The sequence below is a fragment of the Hipposideros armiger genome, unplaced genomic scaffold (assembly GCF_001890085.2).
Source record: "Hipposideros armiger isolate ML-2016 unplaced genomic scaffold, ASM189008v1 scaffold_119, whole genome shotgun sequence".
Lineage (NCBI taxonomy): Eukaryota > Metazoa > Chordata > Mammalia > Chiroptera > Hipposideridae > Hipposideros > Hipposideros armiger.
The window spans coordinates 731,636-755,285 of record NW_017731469.1 but is presented as its reverse complement, the minus strand read 5'-3'; the positions used below and the strand labels follow the sequence as shown (position 1 = coordinate 755,285).

General features: G+C 47.3%; 1 protein-coding gene across 5 annotated transcripts in view; it reads left to right on the top strand.

Moving 5' to 3' along the window:
- Positions 1–8,151, top strand: part of DLG3 (discs large MAGUK scaffold protein 3) — a 49,540-nt gene extending 41,389 nt beyond the window's left edge. For 4 of the 5 annotated variants that reach the window (XM_019648066.1, XM_019648062.1, XM_019648064.1 and 1 more), the window contains 7 exons: positions 1,819–1,860; positions 3,011–3,061; positions 3,588–3,689; positions 4,233–4,405; positions 4,701–4,810; positions 5,103–5,194; positions 6,165–8,151. In XM_019648066.1, coding sequence (XP_019503611.1) covers positions 1,819–1,860; positions 3,011–3,061; positions 3,588–3,689; positions 4,233–4,405; positions 4,701–4,810; positions 5,103–5,194; positions 6,165–6,271 — 677 coding nt within the window. In that variant the 3' untranslated portion in view covers positions 6,272–8,151. Of the gene's footprint in view, positions 1–238; positions 285–1,818; positions 1,861–3,010; positions 3,062–3,587; positions 3,690–4,232; positions 4,406–4,700; positions 4,811–5,102; positions 5,195–6,164 lie in introns of all 5 variants that reach the window. The other variant, XM_019648065.1, reaches the window with a different exon arrangement.
- The last annotated feature ends 15,499 nt before the right edge of the window (positions 8,152–23,650 follow it).

Genomic DNA, 23,650 nt, shown 5'->3' with positions numbered 1-23,650 from the left:
CAAGTGGGGCAGCACGAAGTCCAGGTGCCTTATGTGGCTGGGAACGTTCTTTCTGGAGCAGGGTTCTTAGCCTCATTACGGCTATAGGTCTTCATAGTATTTCATACTTCTGTCACTAATGCTCACCTAGCTCTCTATTCTTCCTTCCCCTGTCTTTTTCCTCTATTTTCTCTCTACTCCCCAATTCGTTTCCTCCCTCCCTCCCTCCCTCCCCTGTCCTTGCTGTCTGTGAAATCAGGACTTCCCTGGGTTAAGTGACGATTATTATGGAGCAAAGAATCTGAGTAAGTCAACTTACACACCATTAACTGTATTTCTGGCATGAGTGGAGATGCTGGGGTGGGGGGGTGTATGGGATGTGGGTGAGGGCGAAGGGTGCTGGGAGGGCAGTGTTTGTGAGAACTCTGATACCACAGGAGGGAGTGCATGTGGCTAGGAATGTCACACTCCTGCTTTAGATCCCTGGTACCCTAATAAAACCCTGTCATTCATGACTTTGTTTCCCTTTTGTACCTTGAAATGGTGGGGAGCCATCTTGGCATCTCACCTATGACTGAGGTGGCCGAGTGCTTCTCCAGGGTAACCACTCAGTTCATCTCTAGGCTGTTGTTGAGGTGAAGGCTGTCTACTGGTCAGCATCTTCTCCCAGTGACATAGCACTGAGGAATTGGGCTTCACAGTTAGCTGTTTCAGCATCTCTAACTAGGGGCAACAGTGCTGTGAGGTCCTTTACCCAACATGCATCTGGGGTCTCTGAGGGGCTGAGCTGGTGGGCGCCTGAGCAGCACTGGTGGACCGTATATATCTAGTGCTTTAGCTTAGGAAAAGCCCGAGTGGAAAAGGATCCTAGAGTGGGAGATGAAGGGCCCTAGATGGCGGCCTGAGTGTCCCCACTGGACGGCCGTGCCGGGCGGCTCCTGTCAGCATATACTGGCCTTCAGTAAGTACTGAAGGCATGCAGGTAAAGGAGCTTCCTCAGGGGACTGCTCGGGAACTAGCCATGGTGCTGACCCAGCCAGCCCTTTCTGGGGGGCCACAGCATATCACGGTCTGGAACAGTGTGCTCTTGGCTGAAATGAGCAGTGTCTCTCCATAGTTTGTTGTGTCCATGTTTCATCTCCATCCGCCTGTTGTCTTGGGAGCGGTAGGCTTTCTTTGGGCCAGACTGTGCCTGTGCCGCCTGTGAGATGTGGGTAGGTTCCCACAGGCTGTCTTGTCCTCCAAGTTTTCTCCCTGTTGTCTGTGTTTTGACATGTCTGTCTTCTGGTGGATGGGGCAGCTGCCCCCTCCCTGCCGAGGCCACGCCCTCCTGGGCAGTGCTGGCAGGAGGGTCGTTGGTCCCAGCGACGCTCGAGGGATTCTTCCCTGGTAACTGCTTAGCCCGTCAGTGTGGACTTCAGGGCCTCTATCTGGGAAGGAAGTTCAGGAGCAGCCGGGTCCCTGGGCTTCCCTTTGCTACTGTCACTGCCTTTCCTTTGCTACTGGCAGCCTTGGGAGCTGCTTTCTGAGGTAGGATTTGGAAGCCATCCAAGTCAGTTCTTTTGATTCAGACGAAGACGATGCTGCCAAAGAATGGAGGGCTCAGAGTATATAGGGAGGCCCCTGGTGGACCAAGAGGGCTCTGGGGACAAGTACGAGGTCATCAGGGGCTCAGGATTAGAGCAGTGCCTCCCAGTTGGTACCCTGGCTGTGGCAGGTCTCCGGTGGCCTGACGTGGTTGGCAGCTCAGTCTCGCTCCTGGAGCATTTGAGTTTTGTGCCGCGTGTGACCTCTCAGGGGTGTGTTCTGAATCGGAGTCTCTTTCTTGTTGGCTTGCAGAGGGAGTGACATCCAACACCAGTGACAGCGAAAGCAGTTCCAGTAAGTGTGTGTCATTCTCCCCCATGTCTTGTAGCTCCACCATGTGTCCCCACCATCCTCATTCCAGTGTCGCACGGCTGCCATTCTGTTCCGAGGCTACTGCTTCTTTTAGCCACGTACACGTGGAGATCCTGGACATGCTGTGGCCATTTTGTCCTTCTGGGATGCAGTTTAGGCGGGGGATTAGAGGAGAGCAAAAGCCCTGCAGTCCTGGCGGGGACCTGACATAAAAGCCCCCCTGGGGCCCTGGCAGGGGTGAGCTGCCAGCGAGCGAATCCCTGCCATGGGCACGATGGACTGTAGGTGCTGCCAGTTTTATAGATTTGCTCAGTGAGCAAAAGAGCAGTGGCCCCTGTGGGGCACTGGCTTGAATTGGCTAGGGCCTCCTGCCTTTTAGCTGCGGTCCATGACCAGGTTTCCTTCAGAGATCCCATGACCAGGCCGGACCCCATGTGCGGGAGCTGTCGCTAGAGCCCTTGTCACATGTGCCCAGGCGTCTTCAGCTCAGAGGGGGCCTGTGAGCAGGCACCCTGGGGCTTGATGCAAATGTCCCTTCCTTCCCCCGGCACTGCCACCAGCCACTTTGGGACCGCCAGGCACCCAGCACCCAATGGCTTGGTGACTGTTCTAGGAAAAGCTCTATCGTGAGGACAGAGCAGGCCTCAGCATGGCTCCTAAAGGGCGTTGAGGACCTTCGTCACTCCTCGTGCCACATTTCTGGATGCTTCTTCCAATGAAGGGGAGATAGGTAGACCCCTAAAAGAGCAAAGATATGCTGCACCTCTGGGGACCTGCCTGCCGATGAGGGGACAAGGGTAGTGTGTCTCGACCACAGCAAGAGGAGAGCTGAGCACAGTTGACACCTAGAAGAACGGTCCCTGAGAAATGGGCAGTTTGGAATGGTGGCTTCCATTGTCTGGGTCACGTCCCTTTGTTCAGCTAGACTTTGCTGAATGAGGGGACTCCTGACTCCTGTCCCAGGTGAGGGTTTCTTGTGCTTTCTCGCCAATAGGAGGCAGATAGGCCCCCAGGGCAGGTGTCAGCAGGCACCAGTTGGCAGGTGGAGTGAGGTGCATATTGTAGGGAGATGAGGACACAGGGAGGCCGATTAGGAAGTGCTAACCCTTTCCTGTCTCCCTTTGTGTTGCAGAAGGTCAAGAGGATACTATTTTGTCATATGAGCCAGTGACTCGGCAAGAAAGTAAGCCCTTTTCAGAGAGTCTTGCCTTCCAGCCAGTCTTGCGGTCATGGGAGCCAACATGTGGTGGGCTGTGGTGGCAGAGGGAAGAACGTGGGGGATAGGAAGGCAGGGCTGGGCCCCAGGTGCCTGGTCCTCTCCTCATCCTTCCTAGTGGTAGAGGCAAGGGGAGCGCTCCAGAATCCACATGTGCTCGCTGCTGGGCGGCCTTCCAAAGCATGGAGCAGGTTTACAAGGATAGCAGAGGTCGATTTCAGTGGGGGAGGCTGCTGCTAAAAGGGAGGTCCTGGTCACCTCCCTTCGGTGGCTCCTGAAAGATTTCTCCCGAATCTGTTGCAAGGGAAAGTGCTTCTGGTGGCAGACTTGCCTCAGACTTCAGCATTCTAAATGGCCTTTGATGTCTTTGTGGGTAGAAGACAGCGGATGCTCGGGCCTGTGTTGCCAGAAGCGTCATATCCTGAGCAGAGTGGCAGGTAGAATGGGCCATGTGGTGGCGGCTGTGCTCACTGTCCCCTCACTCTCTCTGCAGTTCACTACGCGAGGCCTGTCATCATCTTGGGCCCAATGAAGGACAGAGTCAATGACGACCTGATCTCAGAGTTCCCGCATAAATTTGGATCCTGTGTGCCACGTAAGCACCCGGGAAGGCTTTGGGGGTGAGGCGTTGCTGGCCTGGTACAGGTCATGTTCTAGGGTTCCCTGGAGGAGATGAGGCAGCACTACATTGTCAAGCTCATGGGGTTGGCAGGACTGAGACATCAGACCGGTCCGCTTGCTTCCAGAGACGTTTGAGTGCTGATGGGACAAATGTAGGGAACCAGCCCACATGGCGTTGGCATGGCCCACAAGTCAGCTAGTTAGGCTCATTGGCTCTGCTTCCAGGCCTTGGCTGGCCTGGGAAACCCCACCTTTCGGGTCCAGTTTAAGCTAACGCAAATAGCCCCCTGGGTGGGAGACTTGGCGGTTAGAGAAGGAGGCCAGACAGTTCCCCCTGGGGGTGGCCTCGGCACCCAGATGACGGAGGGCCAGGTCATTGTCCTGGGGCTGCACAGCATTTCCTTCCTCCCTTCCCTCCTTCCTTGTTTCCTTCCTTCTTTCCTTGTTTCCTTCCTTCCTTCCTTCTTTCCTTCCTTCCTCCCTCCCTCCCTCCCTCCCTCCCTCCCTCCCTCCTCAGACACTACCCGGCCTCGGCGTGATAATGAGGTGGATGGGCAGGACTACCACTTCGTGGTGTCCCGAGAACAAATGGAGAAGGACATCCAGGACAGCAAGTTCATCGAAGCTGGCCAGTTCAATGACAATCTCTATGGGACCAGCATCCAGTCAGTGCGCGCAGTTGCAGAGAGGGTAAGGACCCAGGAGGTGGCCCCGCTAGATAAGTAATGCTCAAAGGGAACACGGAATGCCCCTCGTTCCCCCCCCCCCGGCACAGGGCTGCCTCCTGCATGCAAGTCCCCCCAGGGCATCACCCACCTGAAGAGGGGCCCCTCTGCACACCTGGCCTTTTCTGGGTAATAGAAGCAAAACGCAGAACCTGGGGACCTCGTGTAGAATCTCCATGGCCTCCCTGGTGGTCGCAGGTCCCCCAGGTGGAGGTGTGGGCTGCCGCAGGGACTGCTCATGCAGGTCTTGGCTTTTCCAGGGCAAGCACTGCATCTTGGACGTTTCTGGCAATGCTATCAAGAGGCTGCAGCAAGCACAAGTTTACCCCATCGCCATCTTCATCAAGCCCAAGTCCATCGAAGCGCTGATGTAAGTATTTGCTGAGACTCAGACACTGCCGGCTAGGAGAGGGCCCTGGGAAGGAAACAATCGTGATTGGCTGGGCAGGCGGGAGCCCCAGCAGAAGCTCAGAGGGCCATCTGCTCACCGAGGGCTCCTTCTGGCCCATGTGTGTATTCCCCGGTGAGCTTGTAGACCTGGAAGGTTTGAGGAAAATCCTCTCCGGGCAGCTGAGCCGGTTTTCAGGGAGCCTGCAGTAATCGTTCATGTCCATCAAAACACTGATGTGGTCCGGTACCATTTCTCTTCTATCTTCTATCAGGGAAATGAACCGACGGCAAACATATGAACAAGCAAATAAGATCTTTGACAAAGCCATGAAACTGGAACAGGAGTTTGGAGAGTACTTCACAGGTAAGACTCCCTACTGCCCAGACCGGGTCATGTGGGCCCAGCCAACATGTCTTGTAGAAGGGTCTCCACGAGGCCTAGACACCTTGCACAGAGCGTCTGGGTGCCTCTGAGCTCCAGCCTTTGCACGGCACGGCAGTTTCGGCAGTCTCACCAGTTTCTAGTGTTGAGCACCAGCACCAAACGCTGCCTTACATCCTCTGCTGTCTTCGAGTCCCCACGAGCGTAGGCTCCCTGGATGACTGTTTCCCTGCCTCCCAACCCCCATCCAGTACTTGGCCTTGTGTGTGTTAGGTGATGAGTAAACACTGCTTGCTGATGCGTTGGTGTGGTTTTAAGGTGGTCTGGCAGCATGTGTGTGTGCATGTTTGTATGGTCACCTACTTTAGAAGGTCGGTTCCTAAGAGGCTGGCAAGCTGTCTGTGATATGTTTGCCTTTTATTTAAACTATGGTGACATACACATGCAGGTTGGTGCTGACTCAACTAGCTGCTGGCACTACTGAATTAACCGGGACAGGATCCATCACCGATAGCATCCGAGTCTTTGTTTGCCAGGCTCACCTGTGACCTAGACCAGGTGTGAGGGCCCCAGGAGCACTGTCTCTTGCCAGAAATTGTGGCTTCAAACTCTTTCTCTGGATAATCGGGGTTTTCCAAATCTAGTTACGGCTGCTTGAGAAGTACCAGCTGGTGGCCAAGAGCTAGATGAGCTGTAAGGTCTGGCATCTAATGGGTGCTCAGTAAACACAGTTTGAACAACACTGTCTCGGCAGACTGACTTCAAGCCCTGGGCTTGGAGCGCCTGCCAATCTCCCTGCTGCCCCAGGCTCATAGACAGCTGCCCCCGCAGCCGTGAGGGCGCCTGCCTTGTGCCGGCCTGAGCTGTAGGATTGTGGGACAGGCTGGATGGCTGGGGTTGGGGGTGCCGTGCATGGGCCGCCGTACTGATTCTGCTTTCCTCTTTACTTTAGCCATTGTACAGGGTGACTCACTGGAAGAGATTTATAACAAAATCAAGCAAATCATTGAGGACCAGTCTGGCCACTACATTTGGGTCCCGTCCCCTGAAAAACTCTGAAGAATCCCCTCCAACCTTTCTCTTGTGAACAGAAGAGATCAAGCCCCTCTTCCCTCCTTCCTCTTCATTCCTGTCCCCACGGGGAGAACAAATGACTACTGTTCTTGTCCCCTTTTTTAGATATGTCAAAAAAAAAGAGTTTTCTAGTCCTGTTGTGTTTTTTTAAATTTCCGTTTTGTTTGAGTTTCTTTGGGGATGATGCCATCTCATCATGTGACTGTGCCCGTTCCTGCATGGACCTTTCCCAAGCACTAGCACAGGTGCAGATCCATCAGAGTCATTGTTTTCCTACAAACCAAGCAGAAGCAACGCGAAGAGAAGAGGACTGATGGAAAGACAGACTGGCCGGCGGCGCGTGCTGAGATGCTCCCGGGCATTTCCACCCACCTGTACTCATGCAGCTCTGAACGGTGCAACGGCATGGCCACAGAAAGGATCTTATTTATATATAGATATATATATATGTAATTTATATAAAATATATAGAAATTATCATATATATATATTATACACGCTCATATAATATATATATATATCACACCTTTGGACTAGAAAATCTATGGAGACTTCGTCAATGGTACTGTGCTATCAGAGAAATGCTTTAATTTTCATATTCCAATCAGATGGCATCTTATATCCCAACTGGTTGGGGACGGATTGAAAATGGCAGTACGTGCTGTACCGAGGGCACTCGCATTTGGTCATTCTCTTGAGAGCTGGGGTTTTTTCTAGCAGGGTCAGCCAGAGGCCTGCCAGAAGGGGCAACCGGGGTGGAGGGGTGACCCTAAAGCAGCTGCTGCCCTGGAGAGAGAATGGCTAACAGTGCTCCATATTCAATTGCCTCTTGTTTTATGCCACCTGATGTGTCTGCATGACAGCTTTCCTTTTTGTTCATTTTTAAGCTGCTGTTAAACCAAAACCATGTTGTGCTACTGTGTCGGCCTTTTCATTATTCCAAATTTTCCTTTTACTATTTAAGCGAATGCGTAGAATCCAGTCTGACGGTGTTCTGAAGGCTCGTGATGTTGTGGCGTTGCCGGGCCTTGTGGTAGATAGAGTAGGTGACCCATGCTGGGCTGGTGACGACAGAGCAGGAGCCGGGCTCTGCACTGCGATGTGGTCCTTCACTCACCTGCCTGGGACATGCTGGGCTCAGCTGAGGCTCCTTCAAGGGGTCCACCCACAGGGAGTCACTCAACTTGCAGGTCTGTGCTGGGCCAGCCGTGTCACAACAAGTTTGATTTGGGTTTTTTTCACAGCTGCTTCATATGCCCTACCCTAGCCCCTCACCAACAGCTGGTAGCTTACCGTTTCTTCCAGAAGGAAGTAGACGGTCATGCTATCAGTTTGAGCAGTAGAGCTAAGAGTCGCTTACTGGTGAGACGTGAAACCTTGTCATCCTTTCCCAGAGTCAGACGGCAGTGATTGTGGCCAACAGACTTTTTCTTTGACCACAGATGCAGGTAGCAGGTGTGGCTCAGGCCCCACCCCACCCCCTTTGAAGCCACTGTGCCTCCATCACCTCCACGCTGGAGGTGTGACACAGGGGAGAAGAGGGTGCATGTGCTTGGCCCCCGAGGGCTCAGTCTTGTTTCCTAGGCCACTGTGTTATGACCAGTGCAAACGACGCCATGTTGAAGACCCTTTGAGTGCTACCAGCCAAATTTAGGTAAACTTGAGGGTAAAGGAAGGGCAGCAGATTTACCTGGGCAGTCCACTGGATTGAAGGTGAAGATGGACGAAGTGACCAGTTATGACTGGTGAGGAGGGGCGAGCAGGGAACAAAAGCAAAGACTCAAAAGTAAGCATGACACTAGTTGGTTTACCAGTGTTCCTTCCATGGAGACATATATTTTTTAATAAACGATAGTTGCAATGAACTGTGGCTCAGACACTTTCTTGAAGTAGTTGAGGAGGGAGGGTGGGAACACAGCAGTGGGAAAAATACCCCAAACCTTTGTTTGGGGGCCAAAAGGCTCTACTTACTGACCATCAGCTGACTTGAGTCAGGTTGGTTGGTTCATCCAACTTGGGATGGTTCCAGACCTCTGGTGATACCACGTTCTTTGTGAAAACTATATGATCAGCCTTCCACCCCAGCCCCAAACGCTGCCTCAAATGGCACCGACCAGGTAAGATGCTGGCATTTTCCCAAATGTACACAAGATAAGAGATACCTGGTGCAGCAAAGAGGTTCATTAGAGAAAGCGGGGGCCACCTTAATAGCACAGAACGAAGTAATATGGTAAAAAGCTGGCATACCAGCCACCAGTGTCCCCAGAAAGCACTCAGGGAAATGAGAGGGAAATGGGCCCAGAGGAGGCCCCAGTTTGCAGAGCAGGGTGGCAAGCATCCCTACAGCCCTCTGCAGACAGGAGTGCTTAGATCAGGTATTTATGATGCGTGGAGAAGCCCAAGGAAGTACTGCCATAATGTCAAGAGCAACAGAAGACTGAATGAGCAACACTGATATGTGTGGGCTGGAGCGCAGGAAGACCCATCCTGACCAGTTTGTGGTGTTTCCTTTCACACATCCTCTTAATTTGCTAGAAGGCAGCCCCACAAAAAAAGGGAGCCCCCAAAGTGCCCCTGTGTCATCTCAGGAAATTGGCTCCTATGGATAAAGGGAATGAAGCAGTAGCCACACTGTTGGTACTTCACAGCTGCTGTCCCTGCTGGAAGAAAATTCAGCCCTAGCAACTTGGAAACACCGAGGGTAGACAGCCCCAGCCCTAAGCTCTGCTGTGACCCGATGGCTAGACATCCCCCCCATCTACATATGGGGTCCACACCAGGATCTCCCAGTCGCTGTTGAGAATACCTCTAATCACGCCTCTGTTTCTTCATCTCACAGACCTTAACTTACAGTATTCATAGGGTGACATGACTGCATAAAAATGTTTGTTCAGGTGCAAATGACCAACTATTTCAAGGTGAACTTGCTTTTAGACATTAGCTAATGAAAACAAAATCTTTACTCAGGACAAGTGTGGGAGTTGTGCTCACGGATGAAGCTAATATAGATGCAGAAGAAAGTGGCTGTTGAGCTGCAGGACTGGGAAGAGACTAAAGGGGAAGTATCCTGAGCGGGTCAAAGTAAAAAAGGGTTGGGGCTGACAACGGATACCAGGCTCGAGGACGAAGGCCAGTGCCAAAGGACGATGGAGCCCTTTCCACAGGGGCAGTGCTTGCCCAGTTGCAACCACTAGAAGCCCAAGATGTCAGACAACCTTGGAGAAATTAGCTGAGAGCCATTGGCCTTCTCAAGGCAACCCAACAAAAGCTGCCTGACCAACTCCAGCTGGGCCTGGCTGTACTGTCGGCCTTGGTGTTTCCAGCCTTCGTCCTTTGTCCCTGTCCCCACCTCTATTTCATGGCCTCGATTCCATGAATCCTTTTTATCCAGTCGGTGCCTTGTCACCTCTTGACCATTTTATTCTCACAGCACATACTGAAGCTCAAACTTCAATTTCCTCGAAAGCCTCTCTTTTCCCCCATCGTGTCCCAGAAATAGCAGGAGTGGCTCCTGCACCATTAGGCTCCTCCCCAACGAGCAGGGTCTCCACACCAAGCTTTGCCAGAGAATAGAAGAGCTGTGTCAGCAATGCAGCCCCAACTAGAGCCAGGGTGACACCCACTGGTGGATTTCAAGTTAGGCTGGATGAAGAACCTGCATGTCCTAGCCGTCCCCTCACTGGCATTCTAACCAGAAGTATCTAGAACTGGAAAGGGGGTGGTTTCAGAAGAGGGGTCCAGACCTGCCTACTCACAGTGCGGGGCATGCGCAAGAGGAGGTTATGGCTGTCCTTCCTGTCCCCACAGTCACTCTCCACGTAGCTGACAGAAACCAGCTAACATTTATTTCATGCTCACTATGTGACAGATATCGTACTATGCTTGATGCATTTTAATTCACTTATTGTCCAAACAGCCCTAGAGGTAGGTGCTCTCCTACGTATGAAGGGAACAAAGCACTGACCTGTAGTCACACTGTTGCTGGAACATTATCCTCATGTTCCAAGTGAGGAAGCTGAGGCACAAGGCAGTCAAACAGCTAATACGCAGCTGGCTCAAATGTGGAGGGGAGAGATTCGACTAGGCCCAAGCCTGTGGTGAACATGACCTTTTGGTGTTGTTTTCAGGAATCCCTGCAACTTTCTCTGGGATCCTGCTCCATCAGTCCTGACTCTCCTTTAGCTCCTGCCCCTTCTTCTCACTCTGCTGTCTGCTCACTGAGAACTGCTCTGCTTCGCAGTCACTCACCGCGCATTTGTTCATTCAACACAAGTTTACTGAATGCTCCAAAGTTAAGGTCAGCCATGACCTCCCAAGCATGACATTCAAATGCCCCTTTCTCAGCCTTAATGTCATAGAGATATGAAAATGCCATGCCCCGCCGTCACCATTGACTTCATTTCTTTTTTGACTACTTTAGCTTTTCCTTGACTCCTTCACACAATCTTCTCCCACCTCCCAAGTGTCGCCATTTTCCGAGACACCTAGGCCCCAAACCTGATTTCTCTCCTTTGGTGCTGGAAATACAATGGTAAATCAAATGAAGACAGGCCCCGCTCTCAAGGATTCAGAGTCCAGTGGGGAGAGGGCAACAAACAAGTAAAGAGTAAGTATATAATTACACATTGTGCTAAACGCTACGAAGGAAATAAGTAGGATGCAGTGATAGGGGGTGACAGAGTGAGGGGACCTGCTTAGAGAAGGTGCCCAAGGAAGGCTTCTGTGAGGAGGTAATATTCAGGCTGAGACCTGGAAGATCAGTTGAATTAGCCAGGTGGAGGACAGGTGTGGGCTCTAGGGGAGGGAAGTATCAACATCCTTCCCTGGCCCCAGCCTGCTTCTCCAGCATTATCTCCTGATGTTTCTCTACAAACCAATCTAGACTACTTGTCTTTTTATGTGTGAGCAAGAACTCTGTCCAGAATGTTCCCAGTTGCCATCTCTATAAAACCCTTCAAGCTCCAGCTGAAATATCATTTCCATAATGATGTCGTTGGTCACCTCCCTTCTTTTGTAGCACTCTAGCAGTTTGTACTGAACTTGCTCTGTTCTTCCTTGCATGGCATTTATTTGTCCATGATGTACGTCTCCAACTAGATGAACAGCTCCTAGAAGGCTGGATGGCATCTACTCTGTCTTTGTATCTCTCAAAGCAGCTAACGCATGCCAGACGCTCAGTAAATGATTACTGAATGAACTTCCCATTTCTGGACTTCAGTGCCTTAATCTAAAACATGAGGAAATAGAAGATATTGATGATGAGAAAACAGAATTCTAAAGGATATGTACTATGCTGACCCCACATGAAAAGACAGCTCATGCCTTTTGCAAATTTTCAGATAACAACAACAACGATTGAGCAGTGATGCAGAGACACAAAAGGCTTAAACAATGACCATGGCACATGGCACATTAAGTTCATACATGCAGACAGGGCTAGGTGCCTTCTGTGAGAAGCAAAGGACCATGGGGGATGTGTGGACTGGCACAGGGAAGTATGGGGATGGATGTGCCACTAGATGCCCTCGGGAGGCCAGTTTAGGGGTCCTATGGTGGCATAAGAGTTCCTGGTGGTAGTTACCAGCCAGAGCTATTGGAGATGATTGGGGGTGGGGGTACAGTCTAACTGGGAGGTGTGGGAACTGTCCCAGCACGCAGCAGGGGTGATGCATCAGCTCTGTCTTTTAGTCAGAAGAATTGCTAGCTCTCTGTTTGTTAAATGAAATGCAAGCTTTTTAAATTTCAACTTTTCATGAAGTAGAAAGGTTCATGAACTACCTCTTTATTCTGGATTATCAGAGAGGTTGATGTGTTATTCCTAAACAGAATAAGATTAAAATACAAAACAAAAAAAAGAGGACAAAAGAAATCAGGCGGTAAAGGCAAAAAGACCCTAAAAATAGCCAAGAGGGAAACCCAGCTGCTGTTAAGTAGAGGAATGTCAACAGAGGAGCCAAAAAGGGCACTCTCCAGGATCTTCTAGAGCTCGCCCCACTACAGGTGAATTGGGGCATTCCAGAGAAGGAAAAACAGGAAACAGAGAAAGTAAAAGGGAACAAGAACCAGAGCCACAACTGTGATTAGAATAATGCTAAACAACAAAATGGTAAAAAGCCTCACATCCCTGGGAGCAGGCTGCTTCTCCAGGAGGGGAAAATACAGGTCTCCTGGAGAACGGCAAGAGGGGTCAAGGTTTAGTGAGGGCAGGGACACATAGAACCCTGCCAGAGGCCAGGACCTGAATAACAACAGTAAACCTCAAAAAGCACTTAGTATGTGTCAGGCATCACTCGAAGATCTTTGCGTGTGTTTACTCATGTACTCTACAACAACTCTAAGACAGTTGTTTCAGGTATTTTCTAGATGAAGAAATAGACATGGAGATTTTCAGTGACTTACCCAAGGCTGTACAGCTAAGACAAGGAGCAAGGATTTGAACCCAGGCAATTTGGTTCCAGGGTGTCTGTATGCCGCTGTGCTGTCCTGCCTTGTCTACTTCCCACGTCCCTTCTCAGTATTTCTTTGCAGCCTGGCTTTTGCCCTCACCACTCCATTGAAACTGTGCTCTCCAAAGTCAGTATCGCTTCCCAGTCACCAGATTTCATGCCTTCACAGGCCGCATTACTCATCAACCTCTCTGCCACATTTGACACTGTCAAAACATTGTCCCCACCCAGACTGAAACCTTTGCATCATCTGATTATGTCTCTATGATAGTCCTCACATTCACCATACTGTTTTCACTGCTATTATCCCAATTCAGTTCTTCATTCTTTTCATTCATTCAACAAACACACAGTTCTATGTGTCAGGCCCTGAGGATATAGTAGTGAGCAAAGCAGCTAGATCTCTGCCCTCATAGAGCTTATTGTTGAGGACATAGTCAGCCATTGAACAAATAATTACACAAATATATTTACAAAGTGATAAGTGCTGTTAATGAAAATACAGTGGCCCATGTGGGGATCGAACCAGCAACCTTGCTGTTATCAACACCACGCTCTAACCAACTGAGCTAACCAGCCGCCCAAAATATGGGTCTTTATAAAAGGGTGAAATAAGGAAATTATAACAGCCTCCAAATTAATCTTCCTCCCTCTAGACTCTCCAATTCTCCAAAACATACCTCCTGTTGCCCAGATTAATGCTCCCCCCACTTTTATAGCATTCATGTTCTATCTTTAATATTGTAATCACCCTAATACAACAAATGTAAGCCTAATGTCTATTAGACTATAAGCTCATTGAGTGTAGGATCTGGGTCTAAACCACAACTTTCATTGGCTGGATGGACAGATAAATTAATGAATGAATGGACTAATGAGTGCACAGATGAAAGTATGTTTGGTGGTTTCCTGAGTGACAACATGGAGGTGGCCATAAGTACACAGACATAATGTGAATATTTTCTTTGATCGTGTATTTGCATCACAGTTTAATAGAGAGCCGTGGGGAAGCCATCAAATCAAACAAACGCTGCCCATTTCCACCTTCTCCCACCTCTTGTTCTGGCAGAAGACATGGGAATCATCTCCAAGGACTTGGGGGACCAGGTGGTGTTTTCTTCTTACAAGAAAGCTGGTACTTTGGACTAGGAAAGCATATGTGGAAGGTGAAATGAATGCCTATAGAGATGGATTTTTAGAAGAGGATTTGTCTAGCCTGGACCATAGTTTAAAATACTAGACTGCTGGGCTCTTGGCTAGAGACAGAGTTCTTTATGATAACTGGGGGAAATGTATCTACCCAGAGTCTTGCTTATCTGATAAACAGAACTTTAAATTGAAAATGGAGGGAAAAGAGGAAAATGCCCTAATATTATAAAATCGTTTACTATGGACGATATCACATATTACGAGAACAGTGCTGGAGCAGGTGTCCATTCAGTCCCAGAAGAGCGCACCTGGGGAAACAGTCGTAACTAAAACTGACTGCTTAAGCTGTTCCTCGGTCAGTGCAGAGCACATGCATTGGCTTGAACCATGTAAAATTGCCAACATTTAACTGTTTTTAACCAACAAAAATGGCAACTTCATGTGGTTCAACCTAATATTGATGTGAACTTGAAATTTTCACTCAAGGTAACAAATATCAGCCAAAAGGATTATTAAGACTTGAAGGAATGAAACTTACCACTGGAATTTCGCATCAGTAGGAGTACGTTGTGAAGAAGAAAGGTGCCGTTGAGAATGGGAGTGTAACCATCACAAGGTGCCTAGCACTTCAAAAGGCCAATATTCAATAGATCAGAGTTTGGAGTAAGGGAAGGTTTATTGATCTAGAAGGCACTGACCCAGAAAATGGGAGTTGTCAATAGTTCCTCAAATCCATCTTAAGAGGAACTCAAGTTCAAGCACCTCAAATCCATCTTAAGAGGACCTCAAGTTCAAGCACCTATTTTTTTAAATTTAATTTTTAAAAATTAGTTTCAGGTGTACAACACAGTGCACTAGTTACACTTTTTACCCTTCAAAGTGATGACCCCCTTCCCCCACAAGTGCTTTTTATGTGAAGGGAAGGGAGTAGGGGTGGGGCAAGAGGTGGGATCCAAGAAAAAGCAGGAAACCTCCAAATCTGTTTGTTCCTGGTGCTCTGGGTCTGGTCTGAGGCTCTTTGATCAACAGTCATTGTTTCACACACATTTCTCCACCTCTTCAGCAAAGACTCCTTCTAACAAGGGGCTGTTTTGTATCACACTCAAGACTCAAGAGGGGGCCAGCCGAGTGGCTCAGTTGGTTAAGAGTTGGCTTAAGAGCACGAGCTCTGAGCAATAGCGCTGCTGGTTCGATTCCCACATGGGCCAGTGACGCTGCACCCGAGCTGAGCTGTCACTGAGCTGCCAACAGATGGCAGGATAACTCAGCTGGTGTAACAACAAGACTGCCTGTTCGATGGTGGCTATGCCCGCCCGCAACTAATACTGAAGTCGGCAGCTTGAGCTGAGCTGCCACCCAGATGGCTCAGTGGATACAGCGTGTGCTCTTCACAACAAGGCTGCTGGTTCGACTTCCGCATGGGATGGTGGCTACGCCCACCCACAAGTAAGATAGAACACAGCACCTTGAGCTTAGAGGCCATGAGCTGCCGACAGGAAGCCAAATGGTGACTGGCGCCCTCCACAACAGACTGAAGAACAACAACTTGACTGGTCCCCTTCCCCAATTCCCCAATAAAATCTTTTTAAAATTTTTAAAAAGACTCAAGGGGAATTCCATTAGTCAATTAGCATATCAATAGCAGGAGCCATCAGCTTGTCAGAGAAAGAGAGAAAGAGAGAGAGAAAGAGAGAGGGCATTTCACTCTGTTACAGAATGTGACACTGTGCTATATGCATATAAATCCACAAATGTGGGGACAGAGCCCTCTGCAGAGTTTTAGTGAAGCTAAAAGCAGAAAGGAACAGGAATGATGTGGTGTAAGGCCATCATCACACAGTGACCTACAAGATGAGGGAAATGGATGATGGATTACCGATGCAGATCACAAAATGGAACAGGGCCACATCTAGCAGTGATGAGGAACTCTGTCCAGGGTTGCTATAAGTTTCATTTGCCTAAAAGCAGAACATTTAGAAATTCTCTACTTGTCTTGCTGACAGTATTACCCCTCAGAAAGTTAAGAAATCAACAAGAGGGGTGTTTGCTCTTCATGATGTCATTCTGACCAATAATGAAGAATTAATTGGTGAAGTGGAAACTTGAAGAGCAACCGTATTACCTCAGAGTTTGTGAGGGCACAAGGCTAGACAGAATGCAGGACTTTGCCTTAGAATTTAAGAAAACGGACTTCCAGTGGTTCAGAGAAAAGAAACATAGCATAAAGGCAAAGGAGGAGCAGGGGTTGAATGGGTCGAACTTTAAGTCATGGATCTGCCATTTTCCAGCTGGGTGACCTTGCTTAAGTTACTTAAACTCACTGAGCTTCAGTTTACTAGGAATGACAAGGGAGGGAGGGAGAAAGAAAAAAGAGAGGAACAACAGCAGAATGACACCAACTACCGCCCATTTGTTAAGACAATTGGATGAGATAGCACTTAGTAGGTAGGCATTAATTTTTAGTTTTCTTGTACTTTCTCCTTGGCCACCCTCCCCAAAGGGTTAAAAGGCTCTTAGAAACTAAATTCTGACCATATAATTATGAAGTATTTTAATGAAGAAGTAAAAGGAAAGGTATCTAAAAAAATGCTGTAAATGCACAGAGACTTCTTTGATAATGAGACATTAAAAAGGTGGAAAGAAGGTCATCTGACCAAGGATGAATATAAAATAGTAACATGAAACTGCCAAAATCATATCAGGAAGGCCAGACCCCAAATGAGCTAATTCTAGGAGTAAGAAAAAAAGCTGTTTTCAGTTTTGTTTGCATCAAGAAGCAAATGAAGGAGGCCTTAAAATCTGCATGTTGGGCCAGATAGTATGTATTGTTTTAATTAAAATCAGTTTTCAAAATTATAAACATAATATAAGCACATGTAAAAGAATTCCAACAGTACCACAGGGTAGAAAATGAAAAATGAAATGGTGTAATGTTGCCAGACAACGAAGATAAAAAGGACCTCTTTCATTCCTATTTTGTTTTGGTCTTCTCTGCTATACAAACAAACTGTCCATCAGATTGAAATGGATCAAGCACACAAGAGAAAACTGAGAGTAATAATAAGAAATTGTAAGAAAGCATCAAGGTGCTTTAAATGATTTTGGCTCTTGGCCGAGACAAATTATATTTCAGGATGTTGAGAGAACCTGTAGATGAGAGCTTTGCCTTGCTATTTGTAACCTTTGGGGAACCACAGGAAATAAGTAAGATGCTGGAAGGTTCCAATTGAGATGGTGGAGTAGGTAAACACTGTGCTCACCTCCTCGCATAATCACATCAAAATTACAACTGAACTACAGAACAACCATCATTGAGAACCTCCTGAAGTCTAGCTGAACCAAAGTCCTATAAGTAAGACATAAAGAAGCCACCTCGAGACCGGTAGGAGAGGTGGAGGCGCGGAACAGCTGGTCCCACACCCACGCGACCACTAAAAATCAGGAGGAATAGCTCAGCTGTGGAGGTCTCCCCCGAGGAGCGAGAGGTCCCAGCCTCAAACCAGGCTCCCCAGCCCAGGCTTCCAGTGCCAGGAAGAGAAGTCTCCACAACTTCTGGTTGTGCAAACCAGCAGAGACTTTGGCTTAGTGAGACGGAGGGTGGCTGCACTCCCAGGTGCTCCCCTTAAAGGACCCACACATGGACTTACCTGCTAACAGAATCACTCTGAGCTCCAGCGCTGGGGTAGTGGGGGCAAATGGAGAGGAACTAAATTGTCAGGCTTCAGGACAAGGGCTGGAGGCGCAGCTTCCTCCCGGATGGAGGAGCTGGCGGAAGCCATCGTTCCTTTGTTGAGCCCTCCCCCTCCCTGCGTGCAGACACAGGTGGCTGCCATATCGGAGTCTCCATCAGCCTATCAGAGTTCTCCCTGCCCTGGTGATTACCCGAGACCCAGCCCCACCCAACTTGCAAGTCCACCCAAGCTGCTTTCAGTGGCTTTTTCATACAAATGCCTTTCTTGGCTCATGCCGAAGACTTTCATAAAATCTCTCAAAGGTTCACACACCCCAAACAAGCAGCAGCTGACCTCGGCCTTCCCCATACCTCCGGCTAAGCAGCCCCAAGCCCGGCACTAGCAGCAGCTGGCTTCAGTTCACAGCTTAGCCCCTCCCAGGCAGCTCCAAGCCCAGCGCAGGTGGCAACCATCTGCAGATCACTTTGTAGCTCATGCCAAGTGGCCCCGGGCAGGGCAATGGCAGCAGCTGACCTTGGCTTGCAACAGAGCCCCTTCCAAGGGACCCCAGAACTATCACACCCAGTGGCCAGCTTAAGACCACACCATAGCACCACCCAACCACCTCCACAGATGACATACCCAAAGGGCAGACTAGGCAGGCACCAGAGCCCTGCTAAAGTGAATCCTGCTCTGTAGGGTCAGCCCCTGTACAACAGCTTCTCCACTGTATTCACCAGCAGTCCTCGCAGCCAGTCAGCCCGAGGATCAATCCCTCCCATTGACATGCCGACAGCTACCAAGGCTCAACTACAACAGGAGAGCACACACAACCCCACAGGGGACACACCTGGAGCACCCGGCTCCGGTGACCAGGGAGACTGTGACACTGGGCCTCACAGGACACCCACTACATAAGTCCACTCTACCAAGACCAGGAGACATAGCAGCCCTACCAAACACATAGAAACAAACACAGGGAGGCAGCCAAAATAGGGAGACAAAGAAACATGTCCCAAATAAAAGAACAGAACAAAGCTCCAGAAAAGAAACTAAACAAAATGGAGACAAGCAATCTATCAGACACAGAGTTCCAAACACTGGATATTAGGATGCTCAATAATCTAAGGGAGAGCTTCAACAAAGAGATAAGAAAAATTAATATGGCGATATTTTAGAAAACCTAAAAAAAGAACCCATCAAAAATAAAGAATACAGGTTCCTTTGGAGGAATGTGAGAATCTGTTCCACATCTCTTCCCTAGCGTCCAGTGGTTTCTCTCGCAATCTTTGGTGTTCCTTGGCTTGTAGAAACATTACCCTGATTGCTGCCTTCGTGGTCGCATGGTGTTCTCTCTGTGTGCATGTCTCTGTCCAAATTACCCCTTTCTAAAAGGTCACCAGTCATGTCAGATTTGTTCCCCACCCTATTTTAGTATGACCTCATCCTAACGAATAACATCTGCAACAACTCTATTTCCAAATAAGGTCACAGTCTGAGATACTGGGGGTTAGGACTTTAACATATTAATTGCAGGGGGGGTCCACAATGCAATCCATAACAGGGTTATGATGAACAATATGGCTAAGAATATTCTTGCACGTTTTGGTGAATATATGTACTCATTTCTGACGAGTATATTCCTACAAGTGGATATACTGGATTTACAGAATATGTATATGTTCAGCTTTAGTAGATTCTGCCCGTTTTCTAAAATGGTTATATCAATTTTCCCTCCCATCATTAGTGTATGAGAATTCCACTTGTGCCACAGCCTTACAAATATTTGGTATCATCTGTCTTTTTTATTTCAGCCTTTATTATGGGAATATAGCTGTATCTCATAGTGATTTCAATTTAGATTTCCCTGATTACTAAGAAAGCTAAATTCCTTTATGTAAAAAATGAATACAATAACTGAATTAAAGAATGAGAAAAAGTATAACTATTCCACTGTGTTGTACAGCTGAAACTAATTCTAAAAAATGTGTATTTCACAATAAAAAATAAAAAAAAGAATAAATGAGGGGAAATCAACAGCAGATTAGATAAAGCAGAGAATCAAATCAGCGACCTGGAAGACAAGGTAGCAGAAAACACCCAATCAGGATACGAAAAAGAAAAAAGATCCCCCCCCACCAAATGAGGATAATTTAAGAGACCTCTGGGACAACATCAAGTGTACCAACATTCGCATCATAGGCATACCAGAAGGAGAAGAGAGAGAGCAAGGGATTGAAAACCTATTTGAAGAAATAATGACTGAAAACTTCCCTAACCTGCTGAAGGAAATAGACATACAAGTCCAGGAAGCGCAGAGATTCCCAAACAAGATGAACCCAAACAGGCACACATCAAGACACATCATAATTAAATCGGCAAAGGTTACAAAGAGAGAATCTTAAAAGCGGCAAGAGAAAAGCAGTTAGTTATTACAAGGGCGGTCCCATAAGACTGTCAGCTGATTTCTCAACCTAAACTTTGCAGGCAAGAAGGGATTGGCATGAAATATTCTAAGCGATGAAAAGCAATAACATACAACCAAGATTACTCTACCCAGCAAGGCTGTCATTTAAAATCGAAGGAGAGATAAAGAGCTTTCCAGTCAAGAAAAAGCTAAAGGAGTTCATCACCACCAAACCAGTATTACACAGAATATTAGATGGAGTTCTTTAAGACAGGGGGGAAAATGATAAAAAATATGAACAATAAAATGGCAATAACTACATATCTAGCAACAATTACTTTTAACGTAAATGGATTAAATGCTCCAATCAAAAGACAGGTGGGCTGAATGGCTAAGAAGAGAAGGCCCTTACGTATGCTGTCTACAAGAGACTCACTTCATATCGAAAGACACACACAGACTGAAAGTAAAGGGATGAAAATGGAAACAAACAAAAAAAGCTGGAGTAGCAATACTTATACCAGACAAAACAGACTTTAAAACAAAGGCTATAAAAAGAGACAAAGGACCAAATAATCCCACTTCTGGGTATTTATCTGAAGAAATCCAAAACATTACTTCAAGGGAATGTGTCCATCCGTATGTTCATTGCAGCATTGTTTACAGAAGCGAAGATATGGAAGCAACCTAAGTGCCCATCAATAGATGACTGGAAGAAGAGGAATATTACTCGGCCATAAAAAAGAATGGAATCTTGCCATCTACTACCACATAGATGGACCTAGAAAGTATTGTGATGAGTGAAATAAATCAAACAGAAAAAGACAACAACAACAAAACACAGAAAAAGACAAATACCATATAATCTCACTTATTTGTGGAATCTAAAGAGTAAGATAAACAAAACAAATAGACTCACAGAGAACAAACTGATGGTTGCCAGATGGGAGGGGTGTTGGGGAATGGGCGAAAAAGGTGAAGGGATAAGAAATACAAATTGGTAGTTACAAAAGTGTCACGGGGATATAAAGTACAGCACAGGGAATATAGTCAATAATATTGTAATAACTATGTATGGTGTCAGATAGGTACTAGACTTATTGGGGTAACTTCATAAGTTATATAAATGTCTAATCACTGTGAAACCAATATACTATATTGTATGTCAACTGTAATTAGAATATAAAAAATTGTAAAAAAACAAAGATGCTGGAAGCCTAGAGAAGGATATATGCTCTTTTTTAAAGGGAAGATGATAGGTATCACAAGGTTCTGGATAGGTAGATTTCCCTTAATCACAGCAAGTTTCTAGAATACGTTATGGGAAGAAAATGGCTTGCATGAGACCTAGAAGGGAGCTAGTGATCACAAAGGGATTATAAAACCCTTTAAGCACAGTTCCACAGACTAAGCTCATTTTCTTTTCTGCAATGAGCTTTAGTAAATGTGAATGGTAAAGCAGAGGGAATGTTGTAGGCATAGTGTATCTGGATTCCAGCAAGGCACAGACAAAGCCACTCATAATGTCCTTGGGAAAAAGTTCGAAGATGTACACAGTGCAGTTATTGAATGGTCATCCCAAAGTCTGCTAATTAATGGATCAATGTTTATGTACTAACTTACTATGTGTCACCTCTACTCAAATGTAAGGTCTTCAACAGAGGGACTTTGTCTTCTATTTTGCTCATGATTTTATCTCCAGTACCTATAACAGTGCCCAGTACATAGTAGAGTGTTCCAGAAATGTCTGTTGCATGAATGAATGAACTTCGAACTAGGGCTTCAGGGCAGGTTACCAAGCTCTTCTCTGGCCTCTCCTATTCAGTATGTTTCATCATTTATTTGGATAAAGATGTTAGGTGGCATGCTGACCAAATATGCAGACAATGTGGGCGTCTGAGAGAGAGAACAAAATAATAAGAGTGTATCCAAAAAAGAACAACCAGCAAGAGCAATTTAATAGAGATGAATGTACTTACATGGAAAAAACTGGAAGTACAAGCTGAGGCATTAATGGCAGTATGTGTGAAAAAGGACTTAAAAGTTTTCATTCATTCTTTTTTTTTTTAATTGGGTAAATTTTTTTCCAGGACCCATCAGCTCCAAGTCAGGTTGTCGCCCTTCAATCTAGTTGTGAAGGGCACAACTCAGCTCCAAGTCCAGTCGCCATTTTCAAACTAGTTGCTGGGGGCGTAGCCCACAATCCCATGTGGGAGTCAAACCGGCAACCTTGTTGTTAGGAGCACGTGCTCTCACCAGCTGAGCCGTCCTGCCACCTGTTGGCGGCTCAGCAGCAGCTCAGCTTGGGCGCAGCGTCATTGGCCCATGTGGGAATCAAACTGGTGGCCCTGTTGCTCAGAGCACCGTGCGCTCCAACCAACTGAGCCACCCGGCTGCCCTTCATTCATTCTTTGAACAACCACTTTTTGAAAGTGCCAAGCACTGTGTTGGACAGTGGGGATACACAACCTTGAGGACAGCATAGTGTCTGCCCTTGTGGAACTTAAAGATGATTGAGGGTGACACAAATGATTCAGATTAGTCCACAAACAAGAGCACATTTACAAACTGTGAAGAATCAAACAGTGCTTAGGGAGCTTGTAATGAGAACTGACTGGGAAGTCAGGGAAGGTTCTCTGAGGAACTGACTGACACTTGAGCTGACTTCTCAAAGCTAAGGAGGAAGCTCAGGTGAAGTTAGGGGAAAGCTAACAGTAAGTGCAGTGAGTCAACTACATGAAGCGCCTGCAGAAGTGTAACTGTGGTCCCTTGCCCTTGCCCGCGGCTCGCTGGGCTGGGGACGCGCTCACGACTCGGCCAGTGTTTGTCAGGCCTTGGGCTAAATAGGCAGCACTTATGGTCAGGATGTTGGTATTAGGACCGAGGAGACAGGTGCATGGCTGGGAGATCACTTGGTTTTACACACACACACACACACACTTTCCTAGCTCTGTCCACTGAGAGGACCTAGAAATAAAGGCACTCCAGGAACAATGAGTACACCTAGCACCCAGATCTCAGGCACTAACTACCATTGTCCATTAAAAGGGGCCAGGGATCCTTGATTCCAGAGATGGGAAAGGCAAAATACAAGATTAGGTGATACGAAAATATTTTAAAAACTTGAATCAATAAGTGAAGAAAATGCTCTACCTAACAAATGCCAACTCATAAGTGAAAAGGGAAGGATGGGAATTTAACACACTGTGGACCGGTGATGCAGCTTTGCATCTATATACTTAAATGCCCCATCCTCAATGTGTTAACAATCCACCTTTAGCAGCCATCACAGTAAAAATGAACTGATGCCCAAAGTGGTGAGTGAAAGTGTAATGAGGAACATGGGAGTTGGTCTCAAACTATCTTCCACAGAGAACCTTGTAATCACTAAGTAATTACTAAGTACCTGGTAAACACCATCTTAACTTTAACCAATGGTGGGAAAAGTGACATTGTGTGCCTGCTGGTATGCTGCACTGAGAAGAATGCATCGCATTTGTGGTATGCCTCCCCAAAATGTGTCAACTGAATTTCATCATTAGGAAACGTCAGACACAGGCAAGTCAAAGTTCATGCTACAAAGTAGTTAGCCTGTGCTGTTCAAAAATATCAAGGTCATGAAGGACAGGGAACGACTGAGCAAGTGTTTCCGTTTGCAGGAGATTAAAGAGACATGACAACTAAATGCAAC